At 43.4% G+C, this 27,966-nt stretch overlaps 2 protein-coding genes and 1 non-coding gene across 7 annotated transcripts; 1 reads left to right on the top strand and 2 right to left on the bottom strand.

Annotated features, from left to right (window-relative positions):
- Positions 1 to 1,617: 1,617 nt before the first annotated feature.
- Positions 1,618 to 17,228, bottom strand: Fbxo45 (F-box protein 45). Its single transcript, NM_001398607.1, is given in 3 exon segments — positions 1,618 to 5,160; positions 8,714 to 9,070; positions 16,886 to 17,228. Coding segments are annotated over 3 exon segments (852 nt in total). The 5' UTR covers positions 17,195 to 17,228; the 3' UTR covers positions 1,618 to 4,974.
- LOC148002638 (small nucleolar RNA SNORA79) lies at positions 13,751 to 13,893 on the bottom strand. The gene has a single exon (XR_015633792.1). It is a non-coding gene; the product is annotated as a small nucleolar RNA SNORA79 (small nucleolar RNA).
- Positions 17,229 to 17,610: 382 nt separating the features above from the next.
- Wdr53 (WD repeat domain 53) lies at positions 17,611 to 26,011 on the top strand. 5 transcript variants are annotated; one of them, XM_087576778.1, is made up of 3 exons: positions 17,611 to 17,690; positions 21,186 to 21,681; positions 25,383 to 26,011. In XM_087576778.1, exons 2-3 carry the CDS (start codon positions 21,202 to 21,204, stop codon positions 25,977 to 25,979), a joined length of 1,077 nt encoding a protein of 358 aa, XP_087432904.1. In that variant the 5' UTR covers positions 17,611 to 17,690; positions 21,186 to 21,201; the 3' UTR covers positions 25,980 to 26,011. The 5 variants fall into 5 exon arrangements, with proteins under 5 accessions (XP_087432904.1, XP_087432903.1, NP_001386224.1 ...); XM_087576777.1 differs by having other exon boundaries at positions 17,611 to 19,113; NM_001399295.1 differs by having other exon boundaries at positions 17,611 to 17,649; positions 25,383 to 26,007.
- Positions 26,012 to 27,966: the final 1,955 nt, after the last annotated feature.

Genomic DNA, 27,966 nt, shown 5'->3' with positions numbered 1-27,966 from the left:
ATTGCTCTGGGAACCTTGGCTAGAAATGACTATCACCCTTTAGCTTCTGAAGAGGATTTTCGCTGAGTTTTCATTCCAATCGTAAATAAAGCCTTTTTTCCTTCAAACGTGAAGATGTACCATATATGGCAGCACATGTCTGTAATCCTGGCAGCAGGACAGATCTAAGTTCCAGACCAGCCTGCTGCACTCCAGAGTGAGACCTTACCTCAAAAAAACATAAAAATATGGTGGCTCAGACAAAGACTGTGTTTCCCGCCACATGCAGAGTCTAGACTTAAATGCACTCACATGACATCAAAGTAGGAAGGCTGGAAGGAGGACAGAGGCAATGGGAAGGGTGTGACCAAAGTGCATGATACAAAGGTGAAAGCAGCATAAAAAACTGTCACTCGTACACAATGAAGGAGCACAGAGCACAGACTGGGAAATGAAGCAAGTCGGCCATGTTAAACAAAGATGCCTAACCTACATCCATTACAATATGCTTAGAACTAAACTTCAGACATTAGCCTTTTGTGAGTTAGTTATGGTGCTAGAGATTGAGCCCAGGGCCTTGTGCATGCTAGGCAAGTACTCTATCGCTGCGCTAGATCCCTATGCAGACATTAGCTTTAAAAAAATATTAATTTTTACATTTTGTTTATTCTGTCTGGAACTGTGCATACACGTGTGGGCCACAGCCTGCATGTGAAGGACAACTGTGGGGAGTTGGCTCTCTCCATCCAACTGTGGGCCACAGCCTGCATGTTAAGGACAACTGTGGGGAGTTGGCTCTCTCCATCCAACTATGTGGGTCCCAGAGATCATAGGCCATAGGGCTTGGTAACCAGAAAGTCAGTTTACCAGTATTTCTGAAATAAGGGGGCAGGGGTGGCCAAAAAGCATTGCCAGTAACAACTCTTCCTTCACTCAGATTTGCCACCTAAACGGTTCTGCTTCACCTGGACACATTGTTCCTTTCTCATTTGTCTTTGCTGACGCTTTGGTCTGTGTATTTAGAGGTCATTATTCCTGATTCTTTCTTATCCATAGAAAATATGTGAGTCCCTACTTACTAGGCTTAAAGACTGGAAAGGCTGCGTCCAAGATGCTGTGTTTGTATTGGGGAGCTAGATGGCAACAGTTATGTGCAGAGGGGAAAGCCCACAGTTTGAGTCAGGTATGTGTTAAAAAACAAAACTAGGAAACTTGCAAGGAAGGAGAGAATCTGTTGAGAGGGCCTGAGAATGTTACGAGAACAGGCATTTGGTTTGGACGCAGTCTGTTCTCACAATCATCAACAGGGCCTTGCCCAGTCTCAGCTGTGGTAGTCTTGGATTATGGAATCTTTTTAATACTAATACTTTTGCAAACTCCATATTTCTGTCTCATCAAACTGCTATTTCTTGACTAAAAGATAGAAAAACGAAGTCAAGTGTAACTTCTGTAAAGTTTAGGTCTTTGCTGTTTTTCACACTTCCCAGTCACAGTCAGACCCAAGAGGCAGGCTTCGGATGCTGTCACATCTGTAAGTAAGCTTATTTGTGTTAAAATGAGATGAATGAAATGGCTTGACATTCAGAAGTCAACAATGAGAACAATGGCAACTATGAAATGACATCTACTAACACAGAGTTCCTTGTATGAACTTTTTAATGAATTATGAGCCAATGAACATTACAGAATTAAGCCTTAATATTTCTTCTTTCCTATGAAAACTTAGATAATATAACCGCCAGTTTCAAGTAGGCTAGAAGACCATAGTGAATAAGAGTAGTCATCAACGTTTGCTCCACCCCTACATGCTTCCTCACGGAATCACATTAAGAGCTTCCTACAACAACAACAAATTCAATTATCCGTTTTCGATCGCGGCTGCAGCTGAAATTGAGAACTGTGACAGATGCTTGCACTTCTACAGCGTCCTCTACCCACAACGCCAACACTCCCAGTGCGCTCTCGTGCACCCTCTGTATCCTTGTGAGGTAGTGAGGGGAGCAAGAATTTCCTACTTTGTAGATGGGAAACCTCTAAGGGAAATTGAGCACAACTGCTCTCAACCTTTGGTAGCATTCTGAAACCAGGGCATTTTTAAATCCTTATGGTCAGAGCATATCCCAGTTCTGACACCAGAATCAGGATACGGACCCAAGCTTAGTATGTTTTAAGCCACTCTGAGATCCAGCCATACTTGAGCAGCACTGACTCAGGTACAACTGTGTGTGGAAACACGCTCTTTAAGCACCAACAAGAACATGACTTCCTTCAACACTGAGCAGTTTGCCTTAATGATCTGGGCAGCCACTACTGGTCTCTAGTAACAAGATTTCTAGTAAATAGATCAGGTTATAAATGAAGGTCCTCTGTTCTCTAGATGCCCATCCTAACTAGGAACATTCAAATCTTTGAGCTAAAATGGCTTGTTGTTCTGGGAATGTAGCTTATATCTCTAATCCCAGTTCTGGGGAGGCTGACGTAGGGAGACCGCTGTGAGATCACGGATAGCCTGAGCTACAAAGTGAGAACCAGTCTTTTAAAAAACCAAAAACAAGACAAGACACAGAGAGAACAGCTTGGTGTTAAATTGTTAGGCAATTATCCGACTCTAAGTTCAATGAGAAATGAATAACCACGTGATTTTGTTTTCCAGTCAGCACCTTCAAAAACTTGTTGCGAATGAATATTTACCAACAACAAGACAAAAAACAGAAGTTATGCATCAAACTCACGAGAAGCTTGAGGGGCCGTCACAGCTGAAGAGGCAGCAAGTATATATGGACTGCTGGCGCCTTGTAACTAGTCAGTCTCCATCCTCTTAACTAGTCAGTCTCCATCCTCCTAACTAGTCAGTCTCCATCCTCCTAACTAGTCAGTCTCCATCCTCCTAACTAGTCAGTCTCCATCCTCCTAACTAGTCAGTCTCCATCCTCCTACTAGTCAGTCTCCATCCTCCTAACTAGTCACTCTCCATCCTCCTAACTAGTCAGTCTCCATCCTCCTAACTAGTCAGTCTCCATCCTCCTAACTAGTCAGTCTTCATCCTCCTAACTAGTCAGTCTCCATCCTCCTAACTAGTCACTCTCCATCCTCTTAACTAGTCAGTCTCCATCCTCCTAACTAGTCAGTCTCTATCCTCTTAACTAGTCAGTCAGTCTCCATCCTCTTAACTAGTCAGTCTCCATCCTCTTAACCAGTCAGTCTCCATCCTTAACCAGGGCTTTCATCAATTCTTAAATGCCACCATATTGAGTTGTTCTAGAGCAGAAAAACAAAACGAAACGAAACAACACAAAAAAACAGGAAAACCAAAACAATTCCTGGGCCAGCTATCTTCTCTAATACATATAATTCCACTTTGTACAAGGTTTCTTCTTGATACAGATTATCAAAAGAATCTTTAACAAATTTCTCTTTCTCAAGCAACAGATCAAATGTACAATAAATACCTGTAACCCTCTCAGGAGGCGATACAGACCGTTGTGTGGCCAAGCCTCCTGCTTCATAGCAGTATTGACAAATTTAATTATCAAGGGCCTCAAGAACCCCAGCAAGCTGCTCTCTGTCCCTAATTTTATTAGATTTAAAACAAAATATACATACAGCAATCATGTAAAAAGTACAAAGATTTTACTTGCCTTCAACAATTCTTATGTATCGGAACCATATTAATTATCCTTTTATACAGAAAGATGTTTCTGTTCTAGCAAAAGAAAAAAATCAACAGCCACCTCAGCTCATGTGCTAAGTGTTAGTGAGAAGTTTTAGGGGTTAAAACAGGAAATAACATTCACCTCTTTGCAATGAAGCTTCCATATTGCTGCCAACCTGAAGTTTTCAGCATTAAATCCCAGGGGGCAACACCTAGGTGATTAGGAACACTCTGGCCTGACCTGGTGCAGGCCGGCACTGGTTCAGACGGGTGAGTAAACATTTGATGACAGCCCCAATGGAGACTTTGAGGCCTCGACTGTTGTATAATGTAAACAATATGAAATTAAAAATTCTTCATAACATCTACAGCATTATAAAGTTAAGAAATAAAAGAACCGCTGACCATGTGTTCTGCTAGGGTTTATACTAACAGTGCTCATACTGAGTACTGTAAGAGCAGCTGAGACTGTTCTGTGTGGAGACCAGTTCTCAGAAGGCCAAACACTGAAGCCAGATGCCAGGAGGCACATTCCTATACTTCTGAATCAGCCCTGGGCATATGCATAATTGTAAGTAGACCTGCTTCCCGCCTTTAACCAACTGAGGAACCTTTATCATAATTCTCTTCTAGCCATGGACTATGAGCCCAAACACTACCAAATGAGCCAGCACATGTCTCCTCTTCTCTCTCCTACCCTACTGTCCCCTAATGTCACTCTAATGTTGTACCATGTAGTGATTTTTAAGAAATTGAAGTAGAACAAAGCAATGCCTTTGCCCCCCTTTTTTTACAGTTTTATATACATTATATATACAACTTTTAAAATAGCTGCACGATTTTATTTCTCATTGCTAGAGAAGTGCAGTCCAGGCAGACCATGCTTCTCAATATATTAAAAATATTAAATAAAACCCAGCCAGTTTCATACTTTCTAAGTCAAGCTGGCTAGAAATAAAGGGACTGGAGGAGGGACAGGCAGATGTAAGATGGGACCGAGCCTTCTCCATGAACTCTACATAAACTCCTGCGATTCCCTCCTACAGCGTCTCTACACGCTCACCTTTAAGCTGGAAGTCACACACTGCTAACTTAGAGAAGACTCTGTGACAACATGCATATGTCTGTCAACTGCCCACTCAACCAACTGCAACCCTGAGGATTTTCTGGCCCAGTGGAAAGAGGAAACACTATGACCATCTCTGTTGTAGAGTTGCTTCTCTAGTTCTCAACTTCATGTGTCTTCAGGATGTTTCTTGGGCATGCACACATGATACTTCACTTCGTGGTTCTACTTTCCACACATAGATCTCTTCTCCACTGTCCTTTCCAGAAAGCCACTGTCATCCATCCAAAGGTTTTCCAAGATAAACCAAAGTCACTTCTGTGTTGCCATATACTGCAGAAACTGCTGGGTATAAGCAGGCTTTTGGAAGTCCTCGGAAGGCAACCCCCAGGAACTCATACCCACGCTCAAAGGCTAAAGTCTTATCTTCCATGTCCAAGATGACTCGGATTCTCTCTCCTATCTGTAAATAGACATTACAAGGTTAGCAGGACATCCACCAAAGTCATGGCTACGAGAGAGGATAAGTCAGGAGTGGAAAACGTACAAAGAATCTCTATCTCTAGGCTATCTCTGGTAGTGAGAAGGGGAGTTTCTGGTTGGGGATAAACAGTTTGAAGAAAGAACAGACATTATTCTCCCCACGTTTATTCTGATTTTTTTCTTTTTCTTTTAAAGATTAATTATTTTGTATAGTGTTATGCCTGCACACCAGAAGGCATCAGATCCCATCACAGATGGTTGTGGTTGCTGGGAATTGAACTCTGGACCTCTGGAAGAGCAGATAGTGCTCTTAACTGCTGAGCCCTCTCTCCAGCCCTCTTTTTCTCTGTGTAGCCATGGCTGTCCTGAAACTCACTCTGTAGAGCAGGCTGGCCTTGAATTCAGAGATCCTCCTGCCTCTGTGTCCTGTGTGCTGAGACCAGAGGTGTGCGCCTGTGCTGCTGTGCCTGGCTTTAAAAATGAGCAGTACCTGATGGTTTAAACTGCAAACGCATTATGTCCAGCTTTTCTCCCACTTTAAAGCCTGGAATAGCAGGACTGTGTCATCTTTCTAATTGGCATCCATAAAGGCTGGCTACAATGTATGCTGAAGGCGGGAAAGAACTGGCCACAGCCTCCTCTGACAGGCTGCTTGCCTCGCATGCATGAAGCTCTGGGTTCAATCCCAAGCACCAAACTGGGAATGGAGCATGCTGGTAAGTAACCCCGGCACCTGGGTGGGAGGTGAGCATAGAAGTTCACAGTTATCACTGGCTGCACAGAGACCAGGGCCAGCTAAGACACATGAGCTCCTGTCTCCAAAGGGAGAGGAAGTAGAAAGTCCTACAATTTATAATTGAGATTTAATACTTCATAATTATGGTAACTCCTGCTGTTGTCCATAATTTTCCTTCATTTATTTCCTGTCACAAATGACCACCAACTTCTGCTTTTAGCTACTCTTTGCCCAACTGAACCACTAATATATCCAATCTCTTTACGATGCCTACCAGACAAATAGAAGGAGAACAATACTCCAGCTCTGTCAGGCAACAGAGTTTGTTATCCTAGGAGTCTGGCCATCAGTCTCAGGGACTAACCTTGTTCTGAAGCAGATTAAGGCGACATAAGTAACCCCGCTGAAACTTCCAAGTTTGGGAACCTAGGAACCTACAGCATGTATGTTCACAGTAAAGAAACTGCAAAGCACAAGTCTCCACAGTGCTGGTATCAGGGGGTAAAATACACTCTGGAGGCAGAGGCAGGCAGAGCTCTATGAGTTTGAGGCTAGCTTTGTCTACACAGTGAGTTCTAAGACAGCCAGGGCTACATGGGGCGACTCTGTCTCAAAAATTAAAAATTAAAAAAGAAAAAAAAAGTGGATGGCAGAACAAGTAGACACCGTGGAAGGGAGCAAAGCAGAGAGGAGCGAGCATCCAAATCTGAACAAACTCCACCCAAGCCCACAGGAGACCACAGAGATGACACACATGAAAAGCTCCCAGGGAAGTGGACTGAGAGAGCAGAGGCCTAGAAGACCAGAGGCGAAAGCTGCTGCTGCAACAGGTTAACTGTCTTCCTTTAATAGAAAATCAACATGCACCAAAGAATAAGGCAGTTTCTAGAAAAAGGAGACATTCTAGAGTTGTTAATACACCTTACCACACATAAAATTTTCAATTCAAAAAGAAAAATCACTAGGCTAAAATAAGAAAAGTATGATTCTTGAAGTAGTGGGAAATCCAAAGAAACTACTGGACCTAGGCTTTCTTTCTAATTTGACAAAGAATTCAAAGTATGTTTAGTTACTCTGTGTGTGGAAACAAATTTCAACAGAGACATGGAGACAGAAAAGGAGAGCATACAGTAACAGTAACTCATCAGCCTGGTTCAACAGCAGCTGAGATGGTAAAATAAACGGGCAATGGACATGAGGCCAGAGCGATAGAATCTGCAATCAAAGAAGACAAAGTGGCAAACACGGTGGTGCACACCTTTAATTCGAGCACTCGGGAAGCAGAGGCTGGTGGATACCTGTGAGTTCCAGACCAGCTAGGAATATACGTAGTGAGCCCTGTCTCAAAAGCAAACAAATAAACAACAAAGAGAACAAGGTTGGCAGATGAGGAATAAAAGATCATGAATTATGGGACACAAAGATACTATTAAGTTGTCTAACAATTATAATATGTACAAATGGACTAAACTCTCAAGAGAGAGACTGAAATGTTGTTGAATAAAGAAGACTAGGGCTGAAGAGATGGCTCAGAGGTTAAGAGCACCAGCTGCTCTTCCACAGGTCCTGAGCTCAAATCTCAGCACCCACATGGTGGCTCACAACCAAATGTAATGAGATCTGATGTCCTCTTCTGGTGTGTCTGAAGACAGCTACAGTGTACGCATATATAATAAATCTTAAAAAAATAAAAAAAAACTAAACCACCTGCTCTTGAGGGCCCCATTTAAAAGATGGATCAAAAGCAAAGGGCAGGAGGATGCCCTGTCACAGTACTCCAGGAAGAGTTGGAGTGACTACATTAGAGTCAGACAATACAGACTCAAACACAGGCATACTGGAGGAATCAAAGGTCATTTAGTTGATAGGATCTGAACTCTGGAAAAGCATCAAGTCCTCTTAACCACAGTTAACTCAGTGTTTGTAACCCTACTTAACTGTCTTCCACTCTGTTGAGTCTACAGTAATGTGGCGTCAGGACACAGCCTTGATTCTGGAACCAAGTGACATAAGACATAGGATGGAGGAACAGGGCATGGAGAGGTGGCCCAGCAGTCAAAACACCGTCTGCTCCTCTAAAGGACCCAAGTTCAACTCCCAGCACCCACACAGTGGCTTACACTGGCTGTGACTACAGGTCTAGGGGATCTTACTTCCTCTTTTGGCCTCTGGGGGCATCAGGCATGCATAGACTTACATGCAGACAGAACACCCATACCCATAAAATAAAGTTTAAAAACACATTTAAGATACTAAAAAAATAAAAAAAAAGTAGCAGCTTGCCTGAACTCATCTCTAGAGAAAACGTTACACCTCCAAGGACTCTGACTCCACATTAGTAGGAAGCAGAGTAAATATGCACGTATATGCGCATACATGCATTTGTTGTGATGAGATGACCAACAAAACCAGACCTGTGGATGTTTCATGACACTTGAACATGAACCAACGGACTGCCCGTGGCCAAACTAGTCCTGCAGCATAAATGCGGTCTTTCCCAGCACACCATGCTCCTTCATTCACAGTATCTATAGCTCATTTGATGTTACACCAACACAACTGCTGACTTTTCTGAGACATACAGCAAAACCCAATAAATCTACCCTTTAGCCTGTACAGGAAAAACTTGGCAATCCCGATCCAGGGCAAGGAAGGACTGCTCAAATGTGTGTTAAGAAATACTGAATGTAACCCTCTACCATTTATTTTAAAACTCGTCAAAACAAAGAAAAAACTTAGAGTAGCAACATTAAAACAAACTGGAAAAGGCCCACACTGAGGAAATGCCGTCTCTCACCTGATATTTGGGTGCATTGTTGCACTGTGGAAAGCTGCCATTGACTTCCCCATTATGTAGTAGATTATTGTCCACCAGATTCCAGCCCCAGCTCTGGTCGTCGCTCCCCAGCAAAGCCACATAACCTTGGCACTGCATGGGGGCCCGTTTCGTAGCAATCCCTATCACTGCCACAGTGCCCAAAGGGCCCTCCCACCAGACTTCCCAGGCGTGGCGGCCCTCACTGAAACCAATCTTGGTCCTTGCACCATCGGTGCTCTGAGCGATGGGGTTCCGATGTAATGTAAAGCCATTCTTCTTGATGTAGACATTCCTGGAGCAGTCGTTCGTGCTGAAGGCATGTTGGAAAGCACGTACCTAAAACCACAAGAAACAGAACAAAAGAATAACTGACTTTTACCTTAAAGGGCAGCAAGTGTAATGTGATGGCTCACATTTGTGATCTCAGATCTCAGAGCCCTCCGGGATGCTGAAACAGGATTGAAAATTCAAGGCCAGCCTAGGCTACTTGGCAACTAAACCCCATCTCTCTCCCCTGTCCCAAATCAAAAAACCAAAAGACTTGAGGCATTGTATTTATAGATAATAAGATTATAAACTTTTTTTTTCTTTTTTTCGGAGCTGGGGACCAAACCCAGGGCCTTGCGCTTGCTAGGCAAGCACTCTACCACTGAGCTAAATCCCCAACCCCAGATTATAAACTTTTAAATAACACTATTTCCAAATAATGACTAAATTTTCTGGTGGGAAACTGTCATTAGATACTAAGCCCTGTTAAAAATAACTCCTAGCTAGAGCTAGGCACGGTAACACATGCGTGCAGGCCTAACGACTCTACATCACTTGAGCCAGGTCACAATGAACAAGGGAAACAGAAAACTCCTGTTCAAAGAAAGAGGGGACCAATTCAACTGTCTAACTGACCAAATCCCAAACTAGTATAATTTCTACAAGTAAACTTAAAACGTAACAATGTACACAACTATTCTTGTACTTTATAGAGATATTACTAAAATGTTTATGCATAAAATAACTATAAATGGTGACTGCTTTGAAATAGCTAGAGGGAGAATGGGGTGAACATGAAACCAGATTTGTCCTGAGTCAGTGTTAACACTTGTGTGGATGGCATATGAAAATTCAGCACATCACTTTCTTTGCTTTTATTTACACTTAGGTGGTGTGGTTTCCACATCGTCAATGCTGTAATAAACAAGAATCATAGCCTACTGTGGCACACACTGAGCTCATTGCTGGGGAAGAGGAGGAAGGAAGAGCTGAAGTTTAAGGTTATCCACAGTAGATATCATGTTTGAGGCCAGCCTGAGCTATGTCAGGGCTGAGCTCACTGGTAATGTTCTAGTCCAGCATATGCAAGAGGAAAATATATGTGTGTGTTTTATATAAAATATTATATAAAGACCTTAGTCACTGCAGTTCTAAAGTGAAGAGAGGATTTTACTGACCACAAACTCCCTTAGACTCTCTGTTTACTCACTAGGCATTACTCATACACTGACATCAGCAGTCTCTTTTGTTCCAAGTTACATCCCCTAGACAGCACACAAACTCAACCAGAAGAAGCCAGGTACTAGTAGTGCAGGCCTTTAATCCCTGGAGGAGGCAAAGATAGGCAAATCTCTGAGTTCAAGGACAGCCTGGTCTACAGAGTGAGTTTTAGGACAGCCAGGGCTACACAGAGAAACTCTGCCTCAACAGAACAAAACAAAACAAAAAATAAATAAAATAAAACAAATTCAACCAGAGGACTTAAAAGGAGCAGCTATCAAGAGGATAAATGAGCTGACCTTTCATAAAGTTTTTTTTTAAGGTACTAACATTAAAACATTAAAAAAAAATAGCTCCTTTGTACAAATAATGACAAATTCTCATCTTTTAAAAATATAAAACTTAGGGCCAGGCATGGAGGCACATGGTTTTAATCCCAGCGCTTGGGAAGCAGAGGTTGGTAGATCTGTTTGAGGCCAGGCTGGTATCCAGAGTGAGTTCCAGGACAGCCAGGGCTACACGTAAGAGGGGGGAAATACAGATATATGTATTTATATGTGGATATATCTATGTATGTATGTGTGGCTGGAGATATGGCTCACCAGTTAACAGCACTTGTTGCTCTTGCAGAAGACCTAGGAACCAATTCCCAACACACTGAAGCTCTAGTTCTAGAGAACCTAACACCATCTTCTGGTCTCTGTGGGCACTGAAGGAACAAGGTATATACAGGAAGAACACCCATACACAAAATAAATAAATCTGAAGGGAAAAAAGGGAGGAGGGGGAGGTTACAGACCTAAAGAGCAACAGCACGCAGGAGAGCCTTAGAGAGCCAGGGACCCAGCTCCCAGGTCGAGGTCATTTTTCCACAGCCAGCACGTCACTGTCTCACTGCTGCTGTGCTGCACAGTAAGTCCTTGTTTCGGGCATTCTGTCTCCACAAGGAAAATGGACAAACGAAGCACTTTTTAATTTTTCCTTATCTGTTTCTGTTTATATTTTTTTTTTAATTATGTGTTGGTGTGGTGTGGTGTGACATGGGCATCATAAACGTGAATAGGGGAAGGAAATCCCCACCAACAAGTATGATTCTAAATCAAAAGAATGACAAGAAGAGGATGAAGTTCTCAAGATAATGTTAAACTACGATTTCCTCGTCACCTATTCCTAGTCTTACAAGTTCCAGGTGCTTCTTCTCTAATTTTTCCCTTTGCCCCAGTGATATTAACAACCTCTTCCTCAATCTCCGATTTCGCTGAACTGATTCGACCACGTTCATTTACAGTGACTCCCTCCCTCTGCTCTCCAGAAGTCTCTTCTAAAACATTACTTCCACTGAATCTCATGGCAGCTAATACCTTTGGATAGCACCACAGCAACTGCTAGCCCTGCTTGGCTTCAAAGCCTTCCAGAGCAGGCTGCTGCCCTTTGTTCCCACCTCCTCGTGCCATATCTGCGTCCTCTTCTTAGTTTTCTACCGCCACCTCCATGAAGGTGTTCTTTGCCAGGACCGCCCAATCCCCATCATTCCTCTCTCCTGAACTCCATTCACTAACGTCACACTTAGGATCTTGTTTTCTACCATACCTCTAAACACATGACTTTAGTAAAAAGTATTTTGTAAAAACCACCACTAACCAACCAACCAACAAACCAAACAAACAAACAGAAATGTACTGTAATCTAAACTGGTCATGCTTTGCACTGTAGAGTCTATAGGAAGGGACGGAGAAGAGCATGCTGGGTAACATTAAGGAAGGTAGATGGTGACAAATGAGCTGCAGAGGCGGGAGACAGAATCAGTCTGTTTACTAAGATAGCCTTAACAGACCTCACGACTCCTTCTCGGTTCTTTTTTTTTTTTTTTCCCCCGGAGCTGGGGACCGAACCCAGGGCCTTGGGCTTCCTAGGTAAGCACTCTACCACTGAGCTAAATCCCCAGCCCCATCACGACTCCTTCTCGAAGGACATATACAGATCCTGATTAGATAAGCCATAAGTTAAACTATATATTTCACATTTATGAGACAATACTGCAACTTCTGAATTAAGGAATTACTGTTAGTTTCATTTTGGAGATGACAGTAGCATTGTGATTATATTATGGATCTTTGTTCTTAGAACAAATACTGAAAAATTCAAATGAAATGAAAAATACCCAATTAATAAATTTTAAAGGCCAAGTATACCTACCTTTAATCCCAGCACTGAGGCAGAGGAAGGTGGATCTTTTGAGTTTGAGGTTAGCCTGGTTTATGGAGCAAGTTCCAGGACAGCCAGGGCTACACAGAGAAACAAACTCTATTTTTAAAAACAATACAAAAAATTAAAGTCATAGTTTCTGTCTCTTTCTGAAAAACGGAGGTTTCCTATTTCAACAGCATGAGGACCTAGCCCAGGGCTTCTGAGTGCACACTTTCCCCAGCTCTTAGCTCACCCTTCTTCTGCAGAGGGCCTGCCCTTTCTCAACAAGCTGTCTCTAATTCCACTTCTAAAAACAAAAATGAAAAAGGTCTAGCTCAGAATGTAAGTCTGAAAGTTAGGGTATACTTTGATACAAAATATTTGGGATGACTAAATACTACTTGGAAATAAGTAAAGCGTGAGTTATAAAAAAGAACATTTCTGGAATGTTCAATGGCACAGTGAGTGCTAAGCATGCCCTAGTTTGAGCAGCATGGAAGAAGGAGATAAGACAGAAGGACGGGGGCTGGAGAGGTGGCTCAGTGGTTAAGGACACTGACAGCTTCTTCCAAAGGTCCTGAGTTCAAATCCCAGCAACCACATGGTGGCTCACAACCATCTAGGATTTGATGCCCTCAGAGCAACAATGTACTCATACATAACATAAATAAACAAGTCTTTTAAAAGGTAGGGATAGAAAGGAAGGAGAACAAAATGAACCAACCAAACACTTCCCAGTGTTGTACTCTCCTCGCATTTGCTCAGCTGCCTTGGGAGTTCTGCTGGATGCACCTTCCCTCAACAAGCTGTTGGTCTACTGTCACCATGCAGAGTCGTTCTCTGTGGCACTCCTCCAGTTGTGTCTTTCTCTCCTCTGTATCCCATGGCCTGGTCTTTTAAAGCCCAGCTTTACTTCACTGTTCTTCTGTTCAGACTTGTATGGTTTTCCAGGTGCAGAATAAAGCCCAAACAATACATAACAGATTGTTTCCAAAGGCCCTCTTCCACGATACAGCCAGTCCCCAGTCACCTTTACAGCAGTATTTCCCTTCATTCAGTCCAACTAGAAATTCCTATCTTTAGCCTAGACTGCTTCTAACCCTTGGCTATCAGGAGCTGCCTATCTGAAATCTGACGAATATCTCAAAGACACTATGAATTCTGACCTTCCACAACTGAACTTGCTGTCATTTTCCTCCAAACTCTTGCTCAAGTGATACTTAGATTATATAAGCCAAATATCTAGGAGTCATCCTTAGCTCTTCCTTCTTCCTCGTCTTTATTTCAAAACTACTGCCACATTCTACAGATTCTTTAAAAAAACAACAACAAAAAAAACAAAACTGTTTGATCCCGCAAATTTCAGAGAGTACATAGATAATCCCAGTATCTTAATATTCTCTGAGTGAAAAAAATCAATTTTAATTTATGATGACCTAAAATCCTAGTGCCACATCTAAAGGCAATAGGAGGAACAGTCATCAAATTCTGTTACTCTATTTCCTAAGTTTGTCCATTTTCCCCCATCTCCTTCACTACCCTCTTTCTAGTGGATCTACCACATTTCTAAAATCGTATTCCAACCTGTTCTCCATAGTGGAGTCAAAACTAACCCACAAACTGATCATGGCACCACTCCCCACGGCCATTGTTCTTGCTTACAACTAGAAAGGCTTCAGTGTAGTGTGTCCCACTCCTTTTATCTTACTCAAACCAGCGTCACCTGCACTCTCAGAGCAACCACTGGCAGTCACCTTGTTTCTCATACAAGCAGAGTCCCTCCTCAGAGGCTCTTCTTGCTCCTCTTGGCCTCTATACTTATCTTTTAGGTGTCACTAAGCTTGTGCATCATGTCTTATAAGAAAGTCTCTTCCTGACCTCCGTACCTAGTTAAATCCTCCATTACTGACACTCAGAACAGATGTGACTCTCACTCATAATACTTACCAGATGCAGTTTCACAACGGCAGTGATCAGATTAATAGCTATTCCCCCAGGCTGGGGGATGCAGCTAGCACGTATTCAATCCCCAGTACTGAAAAAAGAAACGCAGGCAGGGAGGCAGGCAGGAAGGCAGGAAGGCTTGTAGGCAGGCGCAGGCACATGAACACGCACACGCACTCTACTACACTGTAATCCCCACAAGGCAAAGTGTGGGTAAGAGTTTGCATTTTTGCTTTCCTTGTTTTTCTGCTCAGAGTTTTTCATAAAATTTAACATCATAAACCTCATCTTAAAGTTCAGCTTTGTGGCATCTTAATCTCAAACTTTTTCTCCACTCAGCTCCTAAGTTCTTCCTCCCCACGGACTGCTAGTATTCCTATACTACACTAGGTAGCAATGTGTGCCACATGTTAGTTATTTCCCTGTCTAAGGACTTCTACACTGAGTCCTCCTGAATTAACACTGCATTTTCACAATTGTCACCTACAAGAACCTGGGTAAGACAAGCCCACCTTGGAGCCGCAGTGCACGCAGCAGAAAGATAATGAAGATTAGAAACTTAAAACTATAATCTCTCCGGAAAAACCAAAATCAGTATCAATTTAGTCTGCAGTTAAGAGTGCCCCGGGGACTGAAGAGATGGCTCAGTGGTTAAGAGCACTGACTGCTCTTCCAAAGGTTCTGAGTTCAATTCCCAGCAACCACATGGTGGTTCACAACCATCTGTAATGAGATCTGATGCACACTTCTAGTGTGCACATACTAAATTAATAAAACCTTTTTATTTATTTAGAGAGCACATACATAAAATAAATAAAATCTTTTAAAATTAAAAAAAAGAGTGCCCCCTGATTTTCCTGTGTGTGTGTGTGTGTGTTGCAGAGGGAGGTCACATGTCTGTAACTCCAGCTACAGCAGTAGACATTCTAGATTCTGTGGGCACTGGTATTCTTCACATATGCATGAGTATGTGTACTTGTGTCAAAGAAAAAATAAGTACAAAAATATGATGGGGACGGTGGCAGGAGTGGTGGCACTTTTAGACTCAGAACTTTGAAGACAAGAGGCAGGTGGATTTCTGTTAACTTCCAAGCCAGCCGAGGCTGAATACTGAAATCCTGTCTCAGATAAATAAAGAAAGAAAAAAAGAAAGAAAGGAAGAAAGAAAAAAAGAAAGACAGACAGACAGACAGACAGACAATTTATTTGGTAGTTGACATAATTGACAGCAGTGTTCCTTCTCTCATCAGACGAAAACTCGTCTTAATATATAAGAATATATCAGTACTGTGGCCCATCCTATAATCCCAGCACTCTCAAGGAACAGACAGAAAGATGGCAAGTTGGAGACCACCCGGACACACAGTGAGACCCTGTCTCCAAAAACAGACATAAAATATGTGTATACACATATTTATAATAATACATGTATATTAAAAGAAAGAGTGCACCTATTTCACATTAAAAATTACTTAGACACTCACTGGCAATATAGAATTAAAAAAGAAAAGATATATTTACTACATTCCTGGTCAGACGTCTATCATCTCTCGTATATGCTCCTTGTTTTGGACAGTCTCTCATTTTATGTAGCCCTGGCTGTCCTGGAACTCACTTGGCAGACCAAGCTGGCCCTAACTCACAGAGGTGCACCTGCCTCTGCCTCTGCCTCTGGAGTGCTGGGATTAAAGGTGTGCGCCACCACATCCAGCTTCATATGCTTTTGATGACTGCTATCCTGAAGAGCTACTATCTACCTACATGAACCTTAGTCCAAGGCCTTTTGTTTGTATGCTGGAGAATACTTGGTCCTGCCACGACCTGTTTGTTAGCATTTTAATTTTGTTATGAAAGCACAAGAATCAAGAACGACAACAACAAAAGCCCAGCAAAACAGGAATAAACATATTACATGACAAAAGAGACATCACCCCAGTAGAACTAAGAAAAGTTATCAATAACAGCAGGACAAGGCAGTTTGATGAGTTATACCGCACCAATGAGAGGAAGTAATATTAAAGTCTCTTTCTTACAAGTTAGTTAGCAGGATGCCTACCCTGATCATCACTTGGAAGCGTTAAATATTGTGGCCCTAAGAGAACATGGGTGAAAATAATGAAAACGTGCTTATTAATCAGAGCCAAGAAAGGGGATGGTGAACGCAAAAGCCCCAGCAACTAAACCCATTTTAAAGCGACCTCGAATGCATTAGTGCCATTCTACTTGGAGGCCAGGGAAAATATATGATCAAGGGTATCGGCTGGTCTTTAAGAGCAAAAACTGTTGAAAGTAGAGCTGAGGAAAATGAATGATGGGAAACCACCTAGTATTTTTAAAAGTGAGGTGGATTACGAAGCACAACTTCAATCCAAAGAAAAGATCGTTATGGAAAGGAGGGGTGGTACTGACTGGCTTAAGCCGTAGAAAGACGGGATGGTGAGATGAAACCTCTAACTCAAGCTTTCAAGGTAAACCCCAAGAACACCGGGCAGGAGAGGAACTGGGCTTCGACATGGCCCGGGATTCCCTCACCTTGGCCTTGTAGCTGGGCAGGTTGCAGAGGATGTCCGTGCGCAGAGCCTCTTCTGCTAGGCTGCGGGCGCACAGGCTCCGCCACACCTCGCTGTTCTCATCGCCGTGGAGGCAGCGGTACCAGTGCTTGCACACCAGGGCGCAGCTCCGCAGCTCGGACAGCTCCAGGTAGGAGAACACCAACTCCAGCACCCGGCTGGGCAACCGGCCGCCGATCCCGGAGGACGCGGATCCCGCGCCGGCGCTGGCGCCGGCGCCGCCGCTAGCGCCGCCCGAGGCTGCCCCAGCCCCCGGGCCCGGCGCCGCCATCGCCTCACCAGCCGGCCCGAGGGCCGCCGCTGCCGTCGCTGCGCCCCGTCTCGGCGCGGGAGGCCAAGCCTCGCCTAGAGACCGGAGCAGCTCGCTCACCGCCCCTTTCAGCGACAGCCGCTCGCGCCTCCACCGCTCCCGCCCCTGCTCGGGGGCGTCCGCTGCGCGCCCCGCCTCACTGAGGGCAGATGGCGCGGGCCACTCGGGTCCCCGCCCCTCGTAGCCGCTCAGCGCGGGCGCCGGAACCACCCGCCTCGCCCTGCCTGCCCGCGACGCGCCCCGGGATCCGCCATGCGGGTTGAGGGCAAGAAGCAAGGGCGCACGCCCAGCTCGGCCGCCGCGCCTCTCAGCCCGGAAGTGACTGTTCGGTGGAGGCGCCTCGCTCCCTAAGCTTGATGGGATTGGATGCTGCGCCTGAGGTCATCACTACGCGCCACCGGGAACTGGAAGCCCAGGTATGAGGCTGTTGGCTAGTGGGATTCTGATCTGTTCTCAAGTGCGTTTTTCTGTTTTTCCTCTAATGGCCTTGAGTCGGCTTTCCTTGGCCTCTCTTCCTACGGAGTTTCCCGTTTCATTTGCTTTCTGCTCATTCTCCAACTTTGTTTACGACAAAGTTTGCTAGCCAGTTCTTAGATCCTTCATCTTCAGTTCGCTTGGATCCATTAACTTTACCTTTGGGCAGTTGGAGACCTCTTGTCGTGGTCAGGTTAGATCCATTTTACTTTATTTTTTACCTTGAGAAATTGACATCGTCTTTTCCTGGCTAGGACAGTAGGGGACTCAACAGAACATCTATACAGTATCCATTCTAAAAGTAAGGTGGCTAAATCTGAGCAACCGTCGTAAATACGCAGGTTTTTATTATATTTGATATTAAACAAGTTTGGGTAATTTCAAAGGGTCATTTGAATACCAAGTGTCACAGTCTTTTGGACAAAATATAGTGAATTCGGTTCATCTCATAGTAAAAAGATTAAGGAAATATGTGTAGTTTTTTGTTTTTTGTTTTGTAATTTGTAATCCCAACAGTGGGAGGAAAAGAACCTAGCATTATTTGAACTTCAGTTCAAGGGGAGCCAAGCCTTCCAGCTTCACGAATGACCGAGGTGTACGCATACACACGCCATACACATAAAACAAAAGAACTACAGTGTGAGCCAGGCATTGATGAGATCTTTTAATCTGACTTTTATAATTCTCAAGACTATGAAGTGATTATTGTAATAGGGCCCACAGGCTCAGTAGTCAAGTCCAGTATTGTGCAATTTTTTGTAGCAAGAAACCTTGCCTGAGATCCACCTATGTGCAATCCACTTCCTGATTTTTAGTAAAAACAAATGAACAACAACTGCTTCCCTACTGGGGTATAATTACATGCTTATGCCTTGCTAATCCCTTCCTCAAGGTGTCTTCCACCAAGTAACCCAAATTTTTGTCTATTGTGTCTAGGCTAATGTCACAGTCTTTGAGTTGTTTTGGTTGTCACTTAGTTTCTCCACATCAGGACTAACTTTAGTCCAAATCTATGAAGAAATGTTGACCCACACATTATAGTAATGGCCTCTCTCTTCATGGCTCCTGAATGTTGAACCAAATTTTGTCTGAATGACAATTGCTTTTCCTTTAAATTTTGTGGATCTGAAAAGAAAGTAAAGAACTACATACATAGAATGGTTAGATTGAAAGGCATGGGCAAAGCACCATGGTACTGAGAGTATAGACTCTAGTTACTTGGGGACCCTAGGTGAGACAGATTCAGACGGTCTTTCTTTCTCTCTCTCTCTCTCTCTCTCTCTCTCTCTCTCTCTCTCTCTCCCTCCCTCCCTCCCTCCCTCTCTCTCTCTTTCTTTATTTCTCTCTGTCATCTATCTATCTATTTCAGGCTTGTACAAATGGATAGTGGAAATTCATAAATAAAGGTATGACTGAAAAAACACTGATGGCAGAGATCATCCACTTATCAAATACTTTATCTTGTCTTAAGACGAATCTTTGAAGTATCCAATGGTATCATTCTGCTCTCTTTTGTTTTTTTTTTTTTGGGGGGGGGGGGAGTGGTGCTTGTTTTTTAAGACTGGATTTTTCTGTATAGCCCTAAATAATCTGGACCTTGATATGTAGACCAGACTAGCCTTGGATTCACAGCCGCCTTTGTGCTAGTATTAAAAGGCATGCCCCACTGCCCAGCTTCATTCTGTTGTGTCTTTACCCCAGTTGTTCATATGACTCTAGTGGCATGTCGTCACACAACTAGAGCCAGGATGGTTTCAAAGTGTAAGAAGATGGCCTTCATCACTCCCTTCTTGTTACAGGTCCTTCACCTGCTCTTCATGAACCTCCCCTCCCCACCTCCCCCAGGACTTTATCCATTCTACCTGCTCGGAACTGCCCCCTGTGGCATTTTACCCTTTTAAAAGATTCCTTTAACATGCCCTACTTTGCTCTTACGCATTCCCTCATCAAATTAGGAGTTGGAGGAAATGAATCTATTATCTAATTAAACTAATCATGGTAGGATATGAGTAATTCTGTGCTTTAGGTGACCTCACAGTGCTTAGGAACTCGATAGGTGAGGGAAGTAATTTTGGCATGGACACATTTCTACAAGGCTGTCTGCTTCAAGTGTACAAAGTCAACAACAGCAGCTTGCAAACACTTCATTTCTAAATTGTTTTGACTTAACATATATTTAAATAACTTTCCCCTACTCTGTCATAGCACTCTGTTTCACACACACACACACACACACACACACACACACACACACCATTTTTTCCTTTGAGGGTCTCAGTATGTAGCCCACAGTGGCCCAGAACTCAATATCTTCCTGCCTCAGCCTCCTAAGTGCTAGGATTACAGGTGTGCATGTGTTTAACACATTTGATACCCGGTACCCTCAGAGGTCCAAAGAAAGCACTGGATCTCCTGGGACTGGAGTTATTTGTTGGTTGTGAACTGCCATGTGGGTACTGGGAACCAAGGTGATCCTTTCAAATAGCAGCTAGTAAAGTTCTCTTAAGCACTGAACCATCTCTGTGGCTCCAAATGAGTTTTTTTTTTTCTTTTTTCTTTTTTTTTCGGAGCTGGGGACTGAACCCAGGGCCTTGTGCTTGCTAGGCAAGCGCTCTACCACTGAGCTAAATCCCCAACCCCCCAAATGAGTTTTTTGAGGCTTTCTGAACTCTTTTTTTTTTTAAATAGACTCACTGATAGTTGTTTGTTATTTTTCTGACTATGTAAGTGATCAATAAATATTCACGTGATTCATTTAGTGTATGGAAATGTAATACCTCCCTTCTCATGTGTAGACCTGTACTGTTCTTGGATCTTAAAAGATTGATGTAGTAAGACTTAGTACTAGGGCTGGAGAGATGGCTCAGTGGCTAAGAGCACTTACTGTTCTTCCAGAGGTCTTAAGTTAATTCCCACCAACCATCTGTAATGGAATCCGAGGCCCTCTTCTGATGTATTTGAAGATAGCTAGTCTACTCACATACATAAAATAAATAAAATCTTTTTTTAAAAGAAGACTTACTACTAGACCTTTATGGAAAAAATTATCAGAACTGTATGTGTCTGTAATAGTCCTTTTAACTATACAGCCTGCTCATTGCCTAACTTCTCATGTTTTCTGTAGGATAGAAGTTAGCCCAAAGTACCTTTAAAATAGAGTTAATCCCTTTAAAACAACAACAATAACAAACAAACAAAACCAAAAACAAGGATAAGTAAGATTAGGAGAAAACCTAATAGTTTATTCCTGCTAGTCGGCGTGTATTTGGGTTTCCTGTAGATGTGTACTAGAGAAGCAGTCTTATATTTAACTAGAGATTTGTAGATTTAGTCCTTAAATGTCTTTTGAGAGGAGAGGGCAAGGGTTGTTGAATTTTTAAGCAATCTTTAAAAACTGTTGAAATGTTGGTAATTATATTTGTCTCATAGTATCGAGTTCTTATACAAAATCTGATATAGGTTTTCTCCCTCTTCCCAGAATTTTGCAGGCCATCATGGCAGTCAAGTGGACTGGAGGACATTCTTCTTCAATCCTTTGCCTGAATGCAAGTAAAGACGGGCTGGTGGCTTCAGGAGGAGAAGGTGGAGACCTTGTGGCTTGGGGTGAAGATGGGACCCCTGTAGGACACATGCAGTTGGAAGGGGCAGATGATGTTACCAGCATCGTGTTTTCCGCTTCCTGCCCCACCAAGCTCTATGCCTCCCATGGAGAGTCCATCAGTGTACTAGATGTCAGGTCTCTCAAAGGGTGCCTGGACCACTTTCATGTGAATGAGGAAGAAATCAATTGTCTTTCATTAAATGAAACTGAAAGTCTGCTGGCTTCTGCTGATGACTCTGGGGCAATCAAAATCCTCGACTTGGAAAAGAAGAAAGTTACCAGATCCCTGAAGAGACATTCCAACATTTGTTCCTCTGTGGCTTTTCGACCTCAGAGGCCTCAGAGCCTGGTGTCATGCGGCTTGGATATGCAGGTGATGTTTATGCAAAGAGCACTTGGGTACTTTCCGAGCAGAATTTGCTAAGAAAATCAAGTATGTTCGGCTTGGTCTCCTTGGCAGCTATGGAAATTGAGCTTAGGACCTGTACATGCCACACATGTGCTCTCCCACTAACCTCTATCCCAGCCCTTGAGTCAAGTGTTGATCGGGTGTTTTCTACTCTAACACTTTTTTTTTTTTTTTTTTACTCTAACACTTCTTACTCAGTTGTGGATCGCAGCTTACTTCTCCTAGCTTGAGTGCTAGCCTGACACCATATTTTATTCATTAGCCTTTGGTCTTCCTTTGTCCATCCTTAAAGACATTCTAAGACCTTAGGATTCAAATATCCAGTTCTAAAACTTGCTTTAAACAAAGAAGTAGTTTTAGGTCAGCTTAACAAAAAAGGGGTGGGGGTGAGATGCTGAAGGCAGAGTTGTTCTACACATTCTCTAGAAACTTAAATAGTTTAAAAGGGGGGTGGGGGGGTTGCATGGTCTCTTTTTACTTAAAATTTGAGGTGATTGAAATGCGTGTGAGTGATCAGAAGCAAAACACTGTATGCAGTACTAGACTTTGGAAACAACATCACAAATTAGCCTGACTTCAGAGGAAAGGCATGGGGGTATAAAGCACACTGTATAGGGAAAGCTGGTGGGGTTTAACGTTCTGTTTTCACAGGAGCAGATCTTGGAGTAACATGAGAGTTCTTAGGTAGCTTGAACTGGTGAGCTGGCCTTCCTCCTGCAAGAGAAAAATCTCATCACTGGAATCGAGTGCTTAGGACTTTGGGTGCTTTGCACAAACTAGTCTTCATTCCATCATGCCCTCCTAACTACTGTTCCCTTTAAAAGTAATTTCATTTTACGTGTATGGATGTGCTGCCTGCATGTTTGTCTGTGCACTGCTTGTGTGCCTGGTACCTGTAGAGGCCAGAACTAGGCATTGAATACCCTAGAACTAGAGTTACAGACAGCTGCAAGCTACCGTGTGGATGCTGAGATTTGAATCAGGGTCCTCTGGAAGAGCAAACAGTGTGCTTAACTGCCAAGCCTTCTCTCTAGTCTCCTGTTGTTCCTTGTCAATAATTATTATAAGTGAGCCACCTGACTATAATTAGACTTCAATGTCTGTCTCTGAAACCCATGCTTTTCTCTGTTATATGAGGTATTCAAAGTATTATCTACACTTGAAGTGTGCTGGCCTCCTTTAATCCCAGCTCCTGGGAGGCAAAAGCAGGCATCTCTCTGTGAGTTCAAGGCCAGCAAGAGCTACATAGCAAGTTATAGGATGACAGCCAGAGCTATGTAATAGATCCTATCTAAAAAACAACAACATACTACGACACCAACAAATCAGTATCACCCATAAGATTGAAGGCCACGGCAGTGGAGCCAATACATGTCCTGTGTGCTGGGACTCTCACCAAATAATAAAGAATTCCCCTGAAAAACATGTGTAGTGCTTCTGTAAAAATTCTATATACAAAATCATTCAATACAGAATTGCTCTGGGTGTATTTGTTCTCTGTGTTGCCCTGGCTGTTCTGGAACCAACTTTGTAAACCAGACTGTCCTCAAATTCAGAGATATCTACTTGTCTCTCTGCCTCCAAGTACTGGGACTAAAGTCATACACCACACCAGGCTTCTTCTGTATTTATAAGACACAGTTTCCCTGCAGCCTACAACTAGGTCATAACCAAAGCCTTCCTAAATCTGCATTGTTCCCCAGCAGGCTGGATCTTCCTGTGGTTTTCAGGGAGTACTGGAACAGCTAGCTGGCTGCTGGTTAGCAATACTCAGAGGTAGTGTGTTTGACTACCTCTCTCCTCCTTCAGTTTTTACCACTGGCTCACTAACTCCTACATGTAAGTTAGATATGCAAACGGGACCTGTACTCTTGAGGTGAGATTAGGAATGGACAGGAGCTAGAGAGAGGCCCAGTAGTGAGAGTTCACACTGCTCTTGCAGAGGACCTGAGTTGAGTTCCCAGCCCCCATGGCAGGTGGCTCACAACTGCCTAACTACAGCTACAGAGATCTAATTAATGCCCTCTTCTCTTCTGGACTGCCAAGGCACTGGTATTTCTCTCTCTCTCTCTCTCTCTCTCTCTCTCTCTCTCTCTGTCTCTCGCGCTCTCTCTCTCTCTCTCTCTCTCTCTCTCTCTCTCTCTCTCTCTCACACACACACACACACACACGTAAAGTTAAATGAAGCTTTGTGGGCCGGCCATGGTGGTGCCATCTCAGCATTTGGAGGCAGAGGCAGGCACATCGCTATGAATTCAAAACCAGCCTGGGCTATATAGAGAGAGAGGCCTTGTCTCAAAAAATAATCTTTTTAAAAAAATAGACATCCAGATTTTGGCATTTTGGCTCCAATTCTGTGTGAAACATTTTAGGGGCATGCATCTGCATGAGAACATTCTCAACGTTCTGTGGAAAGGCAGGGTATTTTGATTTGCCTGGTAACGTCTCACGGTGTAGCAGGGAATGAGCTAGAATTCTTGCCTCTCCCTCCCAAATTCTATTTGCTGGGTTGTACATCAGTGCGCACACACACACACAGATTTTTGCTACATTGGAAAAAAAAAGAACCTGGGGCTGGAGAGATGGCTCAGTGGTTAAGGTCCCTGACTGCTCTCCCAGAGGTCCTGAGTTCAATTCCCAGCAACCACATGGTGGCTCACAGTCATCTGTAATGAGATGTGATGCCCTCTTCTGGTGTGTCTGAAGACAGCGACAGTGTACTAATATAAATAAATAAATCTTAAAGAAAGAAAAAACAACCCCCCTCCACTGGTATTTCCTGGCCCCAGATAAAGAAAAAGAGTCAGAGCTGGGTGTGGTGATACACACTTCTGATCCTAGCACTGGACGAACAGGCAGAAGGGTCATCATAAGTTCAAAACTAACTTGCCCTACATAGTGAGATCTGGTTTGAAACAAACCAAGAATTTCTTTGGCAAGTCAACTATGAAATATTTTTTTAAGGTTTTTGTTGCTTTGTTTGTTGAGACAAGGGCTCACTGTGTAGCATTGGACGGTCTGGACGGGGTGATGTAGACCAAACTGACCTTGAATGCATAGATCCCTGCCTTCCATGCCCTGTGGTGGTGCGCCTTTAACCCCAGCACTTGAGAGACAGAGTCAGGTGGATCTCTGTGAGTTTGAGGACACCTGGTCTACAGAGAGTTCCAGGACAGCTAGTGCTACAGAGAAACCCTGTCTTGAAAAATCAGGGGCTTGGGGGAGGGGGTGGGAGGCTGGGGGTTTGCTTCCTCTGCCTCCCTAGTGCTGAGCTTAAAGGCAGGCATATGCTGCTGTGCTGACTGGCTTGTTTTCATTTTTTTTTTTTTTTTCTAATTTGGGGAGTGATGTTGGACGTCTCCCTTGGTTTTACAGTGGCAGATACGTGCTTGTACCACTAAGCCATATCTTTATCCTCATCCCAACTACTGGATTTTCATGGAGTCTGTTCAATAAAAGTGTTAGTATCCCTCCCCCTGTAAATTTTACCTGTGCATGTGCATTCTGGTTTTAGTCTAGTGTGGGTCATGTTATCCTGGCATGTCAGCTAACACCATTTAAAGTGTGAGAGGAACTGTGACCTATTTTATTAGAAGCTCAGTAGACACTGTAGTTGAGCAATGAGCCTAGAACACTGTGTGACTGTAATTTCACCTTATTTAAAGGTAATGCTGTGGAGTCTTCAAAAAGCCCGACCTGTCTGGATTACAAATTTACAGGAGGATGAAACAGAGGAAACGGAAGGCCCCCAGACCCCTGGTCGGCTCCTAAACCCTGCACTAGCCCACTCTATCTCTGTGGCATCGTGTGGCAACATTTTTAGCTGTGGTGCAGAGGATGGTAAAGTGCGCATCTTCAGGGTGATGGGAGTCAAATGTGAGCGAGAATTGGGATTTAAGGGACATACTCTGGGTGTATCCCAGGTCTGCTTTCTGCCCGAGTCCCATCTGCTGCTCACAGGAGGGAATGACGGGAAGATAAGGTTGTGGGACGTGAGCGGCAAAATGGAGAAACAGCAGAAGAGTCCCGTGAAGCACATCCACAGGAAGAAAACAAAGAGGGCAGTGCGCCCCACGCAGAGTGGGGACTCTAGAGCCCCGGGGGCCGAGGACGAGGGACTTGCAAAGCTTCTACCGAAGCTCGATATTGAACACGGAGAAAAAGTGAACTGGCTGTTGAGTACAAAAATAAAAGGGAACCAAAGCATATTAGTGGCCGATCAGACGAGTTGTGTGTCTGTGTATCCCCTGAATGAACTTTAGGTCCAATAAAGTGCTTTGAAAGAACCGACAAAGCCTTTGGGTTTTTGTGTTTCCTTGCTTCCTTAAGACACTTGTAGCCCAGGCTGGTCTAGAACTCACTCGCTATATAGCATAGGCTGCCCTCAAACTTCTGACAATCCTCCTGTCTCAGCCTCCAAATTCTGAGATTACAAGTATGAGCCCCCTCTGCTCTGCTGACAGAAGCTATTTTTGTTTTTCAGTCTAAGAAAAATTCTTGCTTTGAGCTGTTTGTCATGTGTAGAATCATATAAATTTGAACAAAAGAAAATCATTGGATAATAATTCATAGAGCAAGTGACATTAGAGTTTGGATAAAGGGATTCATTGAGTGTTAATTGTGCCAGCTGATAAGTTATTTCTCCACCAGTAAAATGAGTCAATTCAAACCAGATTAAATTATATATGAAGTCAGGCTTACTGGGGAGCTGCTCTCTGGCTGCTCTCCAAGGGTAAGTTCACTGAACCCAAGGAAGGAGGCCAGGGAGGTTGCCATGGGAAGGGAAACAGAGGAGGGGGAAAGATAAAGAGAGAAGGAAAAGAGGGAAAGAAGAGAGACAATCCAAAATGTTCAGATTATACAGCTAAAAGCCTCTGGGGGGAAGACAGCCCAGCCCCTGGGCTACAAAGTTCAGGATTGGGGGCAGGGATGCGGAGAGAACCTGGAGCAGGTCTGCTTTGGTATGTAAAATATGCACCTGGGGGGTAAGGGGTGCTTGTCCCAGGGAGGAAACCAAACACCAGGTATTGTATATTGTATACAATATTTCTTTTCTCCCCATACAAAGTTTGAGGCTTTCACTGTGTTCTTGTCTTTTGATTTTCTTTCTTTCTTTTTTTTTTTTTTAATAATGTTCCATTAAAAAGTTTTTGGTTAGGTTTTACCACTTACTGCTTTTTCAATATTTTTTCTCATTTAAAATTATGATCTTAGAAATCATAATCTATCCAGTCCATGCTTGTTTCCCAGCAGTCAGGAACTTGGGCCAATGGCTGTGATTTGAACTCAGGACCTCTGGAAGAGCAGTCAGTGCTCTTAACCACTGAGCCATCTCTCCAGCCTAGAGAAGAGTTTATGACTGTGTCATTCCTCTGCCTGTGGTAATATCTTGTCCAGTGCTAAGAGAACCTGCTCTAAGGTAGCCAGCGCCAGACCCACGCGTGATTCCGCAGGTGATTTGGGTTTAGTGAAACAGCCTCAAGTGTCATAGTAAATGAATGCTGCCGCTTAAATAGTTGGAATTCAATATTTACTATTTATTGTTATAGATTTACTATTCATTTTGTTAACTTAATTTAAATAGCTTGCATTTGATATTTAGATTTGAATCATAGTTGCTAAAGAACTATATGTGTAAGACGCTTAGACCTAAAGTTGGGTTTGGACACATTTAGGCAACTTTATATACAATTTTAGCATAGAAATTAGTGATAAACCCTGACCATTTAATAATTATTTTAAAAGAATGCAGTCTGGGTGAGATGTGATGACACATGCCTTTAAAAAGCCTGACAGGTGGCTTTCTGGGAGTTCTAGGATATCCTCATCTACATAATGAGTTCCAGGCCAGCCAGGGCTACATAGTGAGACCCTGACTCAAAGGATAAAAAGAATGCAGTCCTCAGGTCCTCAAGCTTCAGGTTAACTGCTTTCTCTGTAGGCCTGACAACCTGGATTCAATCCCCAGGATCCAAGTAAAGGTAGAACAGGAGAGCTACCTCCACAAAGATGTCCTCTGGCCTTCACGTGTGTGCTGGTGTGCTCTTCACCCCTTGTCTCTGTCACACACACACACACACACACACACACACACACACACAGAGCACCAGCAGCAGCAGCACCATCATTTATACCTACACTCACACGGTAATTACAAATGAGATTTTAAAAGAACGCAGCCCAGGCAACTGGGTGCTTCCCAATATCATAAATGCAGGTAAAGAATGCATGAGCATAAGCAGTTTTGAC

The sequence above is a fragment of the Rattus norvegicus genome, chromosome 11 (genome assembly GCF_021556685.1).
Source record: "Rattus norvegicus strain SHRSP/BbbUtx chromosome 11, alternate assembly SHRSP_T2T, whole genome shotgun sequence".
Classification (NCBI taxonomy): Eukaryota; Metazoa; Chordata; class Mammalia; order Rodentia; family Muridae; genus Rattus; species Rattus norvegicus.
Note: the sequence above shows the minus strand (reverse complement) of the source record. Positions and strands in the feature narration are given on the sequence as shown.